General features: G+C 34.6%; 2 protein-coding genes across 2 annotated transcripts in view; one reads left to right on the top strand and one right to left on the bottom strand.

Annotated features, from left to right (window-relative positions):
* Positions 1-6,365: 6,365 nt before the first annotated feature.
* CBG23893 lies at positions 6,366-7,548 on the top strand (the record flags this gene model as incomplete). Its single annotated transcript, XM_002647930.1, has 2 exons — positions 6,366-6,444; positions 7,430-7,548. The coding sequence occupies 2 exons, from the start codon at positions 6,366-6,368 to the stop codon at positions 7,546-7,548; spliced, it is 198 nt and encodes a 65-aa protein (XP_002647976.1).
* Positions 7,549-8,100: 552 nt separating this feature from the next.
* The window catches only part of CBG23894, a gene marked incomplete at both ends in the record, with an annotated part of 8,168 nt that continues 6,898 nt past the window's right edge, over positions 8,101-9,370 (bottom strand). Inside the window, 4 exons of the mRNA XM_045238317.1 lie at positions 8,101-8,221; positions 8,267-8,368; positions 8,441-8,585; positions 8,636-8,720. Of these exons, the coding sequence (XP_045091197.1) occupies positions 8,101-8,221; positions 8,267-8,368; positions 8,441-8,585; positions 8,636-8,720 (453 nt within the window). The remainder of the gene's footprint in view (positions 8,222-8,266; positions 8,369-8,440; positions 8,586-8,635; positions 8,721-9,370) is intronic.

The raw sequence follows: 9,370 nt of genomic DNA on the forward strand, positions 1-9,370 counted from the left end.
TAAAATGCTCTAACATGACCCTTGTGTGTTTTCTATATCATTTTGACATGGTGGCCTAACTTATGCAAATTTGGTTTTCTAGGTAACCGCTTCAAAATTCCTTAGGAAACACACCAGGGTCATGTCAATCCATTTCTAGGCCATTTAACGTGGTGGCCTAGAAAACCAAACTTGCATAAGTTAGNCCACCATGTCAAAATGGCAAAAAAAACGAGAAAACATTGTCAGCAACGACACTCCGAAATCCCGCATTATGCATTTTTCGATGCATTTTTCTCGAAAAGACACACTGATGTATACCTAGATAATAGATTTAATTTCAGGTTTTTGGATTTTCCTATTTTTTCAAAGTTTCTAAATGCTGTATTTCGTCTTTTTTCTTCCCATTTTTCTAGAGTTTTCCTTTATTTCTTTTTCCATTTTCAATTGGTTTTCTTTTCATTGACATCACACCAAACACCAAAATTCTCATTTTGCCCTTTTTTCTAATTGATGAATCATTTTTTATGTCTCCATTTTTATGTTTCTAACTTTTTCTCCTGAAATTAAAACACATTTTCGACTCTGAAATGTCATCTGATGCCATCTATTTTTGTCTGGACGACTACAATTTCCATTTCTTTTTTCATCAATTCTAGTTTTTTCTCTTTTTTTAGTCGTAAAGTTGCACGAAAATTGGTATTCATTTCATGCAACCGGAACCAAAAAAAAAAAGGAAAATTCAATTGACTCGCCAACACCATTCAACCTCTCTAAGAGCAACTATTTGATCGCCCTTCCCTTTCTAAGCCTCCTGTACCTGCTTCCAGGGTTAGATGATAGACTTGGATAAAGTTTTTTTTCGTTCCGTAATTCTAGAACAGTGCCATAAAACTTTAGAAATGGAAAAAGAAAAAAAAAGATTTCAGAAAAGAATAGATCAACTGAAATGAGCAACAAACAAGAAACTGTAGCACTTTGGAACATTTGGGGACTTTCCCAACCATGACTCTGACACCTTCTGAAAACCCCCGTTTAATATTTAAACCCCCGTCAAAAATTTAAACCCCCGTTAATATTTTAAACCCCCGTAAATTGTTTAAACCCCCGTTAAATCATAAAGAGCCAAATGTTACAGGCTCCAAGTACAAGTACAACATTTTTCTTGGTTTGATATTTCTAAAATGTTCATGTTATGTTCTCATTTTTAATTATTATCTCGAATTCCACATTCTGATTTCAGAATTCCAAAATTAAATAAATCAGATATTCCAAACCCTTCTTCTTTCTTTTTTGTCCCCTTTCTTAGAAGTCTGAATTCTTAAAGAACATCTGACATTTTTTCCATGTTATCATTCCATCTTTTTTTTTCCTTTTTTTCAGGATCAGAATATTCTTGGAATCAGATTTTTACCTTTTTTCTATATAAGGAAACGGAAAGTCTAAGAATCGGAAATCGTCCGATTCGTTTTCGTTTTCCCTGATTTTCAATTATCTCTTTGCACCTTAATCTAAAGGAAATAACAAAGAACCTATTTTATAGGTTTTCCGGAATACCCGGAGTTTATTATTTCCTTTGAAAACCCCTATTATTTTCTTATCTTTTTGTTGAAATCTGTTCAGGAAAAGGGCATAAAAACATATATTTTAAAAGTTGCTTCATATATTTAAGATTTAAGATTGAGAATGTCTGACTTTATATTTCTTGAAACGATTTCTAGAGCTCTTGATTCATTTTGAAAACCCTATAATTTTCTAAACAACTTTTTAAAATACGCCTCTTGAACTCTGAATCAAAAAAATTAAAGCCTTTTTCTGAAAAAAGTTCTTTAAATGAGGCCAGACACGAAAGTCTACGGAGTTTTCTTGGAGCGAGATCATGTATTCTGACGGAAAATCGTGCGATTGCGACCCAATGCGCGCTACTTGACGAGCATTTATTTTTTTAGAATACGCTAGATTTCTTCACTGTTTGGCAATTATTCCCGACTTTTTTTTGTTATTCGGTCATTCTATGATGTCGCCGCATGAAAACAGAAAGAAAAACGAAAACGAACTGATGGGAATCGAACCCGCGATGCGCGACTGACAGCCAAGCGCGCTCACCTCTACACCACACCGTGCTTGTCGTCTGCTGCAGCAAAAACGATTATGAAACGAGGAGTGGGCGCAGCTTTAACCGCCGCTTGGAAGAACGGTCACGTTCTCACAGTAACAGGGAGTTATGATTCGGTGTCCATTGTTATTTTCTGACTGTACTGTGTCATGTATCAAAAAACTAGAATTTTGAAAATTTTTATGTCTGGCCTCCTTTAATTTCGTTTGCAATTTTTGTTTGCAAAATCTAAAATTTTGCTAGAATCTTCTCCTCCGGATCTTTCGTAGTTCCGTCTCATCTCTCATCAACCCCTTGCTTTCTCTGTCACACTTTTCGACTTCGATTTTCTTTTTCTTAAAAAATTTCGAGACTATAAATTTTGCTCCGCGACACTTCGAAACCAGTAATTTCGAAACCGGTCATTTCGGAACTACCGGACACTTCGAAACCAGCCATTTCGAAACCAGCCATTTCGAGCCAGCAATTTCGAAACCAGTCATTTCGAAACCAGTCCGTTCGAAACCGCGACATTTCGAAACTATGTGAAACTTTGAAACCAGTCATTTTGAAACCAGTCACTTCGAAACCGGTCATTTAGAAACCAGTCATTTCGAAAACGGTCATTTCGAAACTGAGTGATACTTCGAAACCAGTTATTTCGAAACCAGCTTCAATTGTGGATTTCCTCTTCATTCTGATTTGTTCCTTCCGTCTCTTTTTTGGCTTCTTCAACACAACATTTTTTTCTCAAATCCGGAAATGTCTCCCACGTTGACATTTTGATCTATTCCCGGCTCCTTTTTTTCTCTCTGTTTTTCCTCCTAGAACTTCCGGTATTACACCTTTCTCTTGCTCCTACTCTTTTTTTTTTCTTCTGTTTTCTTTTGCTTCCATTTTCAAACTGTAGCTCTATTCAAATCACCGTAGGATGAACTGATTGATCCGATAATTTGAAAATTTCCATTCTTTTTTCATTCAGAGGTTCAGAAATTCGTTAATTCAGCATTTTGAAAACTTTCGGATTTTACGGAAAAAAACTTGAAATTCGGCAGAATTAGAATTTTGAAACTAATAAATCTGGCCAGTTTAAAATGAACAATTAAAAAAAATCAACAAAGAAAAATACTGTGAATCCGTTTTTTAATGTTTCAATAATCACTGAATAAGTGTACATACCGTAAACACTCTAATAGAACGACACCCAATCCGTCAGCTTTGAGCCTATGTATTTTACTTCTTTTGGAAGATATCAAAAAGTTGTTAACTAACAAAATGTTTATCATAATATCAACAATATTTTATTAGTAATCCACTTTTTGATATCTCTCACAGAAAATGAGATAAACGGGCTCAAATTTGACAGTTCGGGTGGCGTTCTATTAGAGTGTTTACGGTAAGTGTGAGTGTGTTAAAATATTCGGCTCTATATGATTTCAGCGGTCCCTAGAGAAAAAGCGGTCCGCAGGGAAAACAATGGTCCAAAAAGAAAAAAACGGTCCGGAGCGAAGTTTGCGTTTGGGAATTCAGGAAAACCCCATAAATCCTGTTTTTATTGAATTTTCAATTACCAATCGAATTTTTATGTTGTTTTGTTGGTTTTTTTTACGCCCATGTGTTCCGTACTATCATTAAGACAACACAATGTTTTATTATAACGGACATAACATATCAAAATGCAAGAGAACACCAAGATGAATATGAACAGATGTATGAACAAAATGGAGGCATTGAGAATGAAACAAACGAAAATTATTACTAACAAGCTGTTCACTTTTTTTCTAAATACTGTTCCGTTATAATAAAACTTTGTGTTGTCTTAATGATAGTACGGAACACATGGGCGTAAAAAAAAATTAACAAGACAACATAAAAATTCGATTGGTAATTGAAAATTCAATTACAACAGGATTTATGGGGTTTTCCTGAATTCCCAAACGCAAACTTCGCTCCGGACAGTTATTTTCTTTTTGGACCATTATTTTCCCTGCGGACCGATATTTTCACTGCGGACCGCTTTTTTCTCTAGGGACCGCTGAAATCATATAGAGCCGAACATTTTAACACACTCACACTTACCGTAAACACTCTAATAGAACGCCACCCGAACTGTCAAATTTGAGCCCGTTTATCTCATTTTCTGTGAGAGATATCAAAAAGTGGATCACTAATAAAATATTGTTGATATTATGATAAACATTTTGTTAGTTAACAACTTTTTGATATCTTCCAAAAGAAGTAAAATACATAGGCTCAAAGCTGACGGATTGGGTGTCGTTCTATTAGAGTGTTTACGGTATGTACACTTATTCAGTGATTATTGAAACATTAAAAAACGGATTCACAGTATTTTTCTTTGTTGATTTTTTTTAATTGTTCATTTTAAACTGGCCAGATTTATTAGTTTCAAAATTCTAATTCTGAGCCAAATGTTCTATACTCTTCCGGGTGAAAAAAGCCAAAGAACATGTATTTCGTCTAGGAATTTTTGAATTCATACATTCAAAAGTTGACACATTTTTGTCTTCTTCCAGAAATGTCAAATTTAGAATTCAGGTTGTCCGGATAAAGAAGGAATGTGTCCTTTCTTCTCTTTGCAAACCATAAAATAATGATTTTTAGTGTTTTCTGGGCCAATAAGTTCTCATTGCTTTCTGAAATCCGATTTCTCTTGTTTCAATGGTTTCATTGTTTCCGAAATTCAGATTCCCTGAGTTTTTGATTTTATGTTCTGCACAATTCCTGGAATCCCGCAGCCAATTTTTTTTTTTGAAAAATGTGAAAAATTTTGAGAAGGTGTCATCAAAAATTTATTAGATTTGCTGGTGCCGGAATTTCGGAAAAATGATTATATTTGAATGAAAATGCTTGGAATTGTCACGAAATTTGAATAATTAATGGTCAAGATCAAACTAGAGTGAACATAACATTTTTGTGGATTAGAAAAATCTACAGAAAATCTAGCATGCCATTATACCAATAATCCAACAAAAAACCATAGTTCCAGATGATGTCTGGAATATTTTTCTGATGTGAAATTTCCAGAATTTCTATAATTGTCAGCCAGATTTTTTTTATTCCCATAATATAAAAAATTTCAGATTTTTGTGTTTTGTGTATTTTTTTTTCTCAAATTTCAGTATATTTTGGGACATTCCTGAAATAAAATCTGATGACAAGAAATTGAAAATTTTGTTTTTCTCTTTAGTCTATTTGTGTCAATAAAAGTGTAGGGCTTCGGAAATGGGAGAAAATAGAATATTTTTGGCAGAGAAAATAGGAAATTCTGAAATTCGAAAAATCGTAAATTCAGGAATTCATGATTCTGAAAATCTGAAAATTTTTATGCTCAGAAAGTGGGAGTCAGAAACTCAAACAATAAGGAAAAAATCGGAAAAAAATGGAAAACTTCAGAATTTTAAAGGTGGGGGGACAGGAGATTTTTCGTAGTTTTTTTGTAGCTAGAGTATGCATTCTACCGTCACGGTGTACAACGCTTAATGTCACTCTGCGTACAGCTGTCGTCCTCGCCTTTATGTATGCAATCGGGCGTCCGCTTTCTCTTAGCCCGCGTGGCTTAGTCGGTAGCGGCGCCGCACCCTCAATCATCGCCTTCACAAGTTCAACTCCTCGAGGGGCATCTTTGAACGGAATTTCGAGAACATTATTTTTTTCATGTCTCCCACCTTTAAATTTAAAAAATGTCTTGGGAACTATTTTTTTTGTTTTTTCCGAAGGTTACATCTCATAATTTTCAGAAATCCAAACTTCTAGATCTTCATATTTTTCTCTAAATATCACTAGATGATTCCAGAATCTTCAATTTTTTTTTCTTCAAAAACAGAAATTTCTAGAATCTTCTGTCCTCTTCCCATAATCGTTTGCTCTCTCTATTTTTTGTATTTTGCAAAAATCCAAAAACTATAAATCAAAACTTTTATTTCTCTCTTCCTGTGTGACGTCTTCTAATCTTCTACACTCCACAACGTCTTCTGATGACGTCCTCTTCTTTCCCATAAGCTCCGCCCCCTTTTTCTCCTCCTCTTCTTTTTTTCACACTTGAGCCCACTTGAGCTCTCTGAGAAGATGGCTCCTGGAGGCTTTGAAAGTTTCTCGATTTGCACGTTTTCTTCAACTATATAAGTCTAGAATGTTCCTTTGGATACTGTAGTTTGGTCAAAATTAGAATAGGGAAAATTGGATTTTCAATGACTTCAAATTTTCCAGAAAATAGTGAAACGGTTTCTCATTATACAGTAATAGTTTTTCTCTAATTTATCATTTTTCCAGAATGATCCGTATAATTCTTCTTCTCCTTGTCGCCTTGGCTCTCGTCCATCTCACCGTTCAATTCACTTTGGAGAAAAGAGGTACGGTAATTTTTGCAGTTTGAGATTCGGAAATTCTGGAGTTCTAGAAAACCTAGAACCATGAAAAATGCTCAGATTCTCAGATGAACGGATTTTTCAAAATTTGGGATTCTGAAGGTTCCCAGCATTCCAAAATTTTTGAAATCTTCTAAAAATGTTCAAACTTTAGGATTTTTTCGAGACTCTGAAATTTTTTACATTTCTGGAAACCCGTGAGAATCTGAAATTTGAAAAAATGAGGTTTTCAGAAATGTTTGCGTTTTTGAACTTTTCAGTTTTTCTCAATTTTCAGAATCTCGGAATTTCAAAATTTTCGAGATATTGAGGTTCTCAAATTTTTAGTTCTAAAACTCTGAAATTCTAGGATTCTAAGATTCTGAAATAGAGAAATTTCATAACTTTGAAGTTCTCTGATCCATTGGAAGTTCCAATTTTTTGAAAATTCGAAAATCTAAAAATCTGAAATTCCAGATCCTCTGATTTTCTGATTCTCTGATAGTCCATGATTCTAATTTTCACTAAAAAAATAGCCGTCAGACTAATTTCCGGACAGATTTCCGCATTTTTTTGAAAGTTAGAAGATGAGGAAGTTTTTTTTTCTTGCAAAAACTATGATTTTTGTCACAGAAATCACAAATTATCTACAGTAATTTGGTAGTTTTAGACTTTCTACAGTACATTCAATACCGGAAGGGAAATTGTAACATAGCTACAGTAGTCCTACAGTAACTCTCAATTTAAAAAAACACTGATTAAACTTTGAAGTTCGGACAATCTGGGAAGCATACTGTACACCTAAGCGGTGACGTTCAGTAACTACAGTAGTCGTTAACAATGATCTACAGAAGCCCTGCCGTAATGATCTAAAGTAATCCTGCATTAACCAATTCAAAAAACTTCTTTAACTTTGAACACAATCTCTGACACACACTGTGAATCAAATGGATGATCTACAGTTTTCCTACAGTAATCACATTTCTCTCAGGTGCCGCCTGGTTCCTTCGTCCAAATTGGAAGCCACCAACGAAACGATTCTTTTATCCAGATGGAACTCGAATCGCTGCCATCGCTCCAAACGATTTCGATCAATACATAATTTATTGATTTTTTTCGTTGTTCATTTTTTAATCTTCAAAAAAAAAGTCAAAAGAATCGGAAGTCGGCCCAAAAAGAGTCAAAATAAATGGTTGTTGAAAAATTACTTTTTTTGCAGGAAAGTGGAAAAAGGAAACTTTTGAAATTCAGATATTTCCATAATTTCAATTAAAAGATAAAATACTGATACTGATACTGATACTGTAAGTGGATAATTTTACTTATCACTACAAGGAACTTATCAAACTCTAGACAAAACAATTTGAAATGGAATAGAAACCTTTTTTGTCCTCGGGAAGTTTGCTATAAAAGAAGAGAAGAGTTGAGGAAATAATCAGTTCTCCTTTTTCTCCGGGACGGGATCCGGAGAAGGAGGGGAGGAGCCAGGAGCTCCAGCTGGACCCAGGAGTCCTGGGTCCTGGGTCCTGGGTCCTGGGTCCTGGGATATAATAAATGTTTTTAAAATCATATTTTATAAGGAATGCAAAACAACGTTTACGAAAAAAAAAATTAATTTCAGAAAGCAGAAAAATAAAAAAATTTTGCAGTTTTTTTTCAGATTCACAATTTCTGAGCAGGAGTCAAAAATGGAGAAAGAGCATCGAGAGCCCATAGAATATTACCACAGAATGCATCGATATTGGATCGAGAGCCAACCCAATCAGAAACGGCAACAGAGATTCTGGAAATGAATGACCTAACTTTTTGGGAATTCTAGACCACTTACCGATTTTTGCCGATTCGATAGAAACAACCGTATCCATCGGGTCTCATGGCAGCCACGTAACCGATTGTTCCCGGTTGTTCATTGTCCATGTAACCGATGAAACTGAAAATTGGCTTTCTTAGGATTTCTGGGTTTACGAATTTTTGAATTTCCGAAATTTCCAAACTACAGTACCTTGTTGACAACAAGAAGTTACCATCTCCACCAGTTCTCTTCCATGTGTCATCTTTCAAAAACTTCGGGATCGCCCGTTTTGGACCACATCCCTTATTCATGATAGTCAGAGTTTGTTTGAGTCCCAATAGGTGACGATCGAATCCTAAAAGTTCAAGTTTTTTGAAAAATGGAAGAGAAAAATCCTGTGAAAACCTCTTCCATCCATACAGTCGGCCATCAATTGGTTGTGAGCATTCATGGCGGAGTCGAATAACTTCTTGAGATCCTCTTTTTCGGTCTGAAAATGGGAAAAGTTGGATTTTTGAATTTTATGATTTCTCGAAATTCTAGATTTCAAAATCCTTGAAGAAGAACTCTGGAGTTCAAAAACCACATAAATTTGGAAATTCGGCAAACCTGGAATTCATAAATTGGGAATTCGAAAACTCAGTAATCCCAAAACCAGAAAATCAGAAATCCAGTAATTTGGACATTAAAACAATTCGGAGATCAGAAAATCAAAAAATCGGAAGTTCAAAGAATCAAAACTTCTAAGAAATTCAGAAATTCAGAAGTCCCGCTTTCCAGAAATTTAAAAAGACAGAAACTTAAAATTTCTGAAAGTCAGCTTTGTTTTCCAGAAAAAAACAGGATTTAAAAGTTTTTCGAGTTTTGGGATCTCATATTCTCAAAACCCCAGAAATTCCAAATTTCCAATTCTATGAATTCGAAAAGTTTCCGAAATTTTAGAAAACATTATATTTTTTTTGCTATGATTCGAAAAATTATTTTTAGGAATTAGAAAATTCAGAACTTCAGTTACCGTAAAACCTCTAATAGAACGACACCCGGATCGTCCACTTTGAGCCTATATATCTCATTTTCTGTGAAAGATATCAAAAAGTGGTTAACTAGTAAAATGTTGCTGATATCCTGATAAACATTTTA

Source organism: Caenorhabditis briggsae (genome assembly GCF_000004555.2).
Source record: "Caenorhabditis briggsae complete genome, chrV, whole genome shotgun sequence".
In the NCBI taxonomy this organism is placed as follows: domain Eukaryota; kingdom Metazoa; phylum Nematoda; class Chromadorea; order Rhabditida; family Rhabditidae; genus Caenorhabditis; species Caenorhabditis briggsae.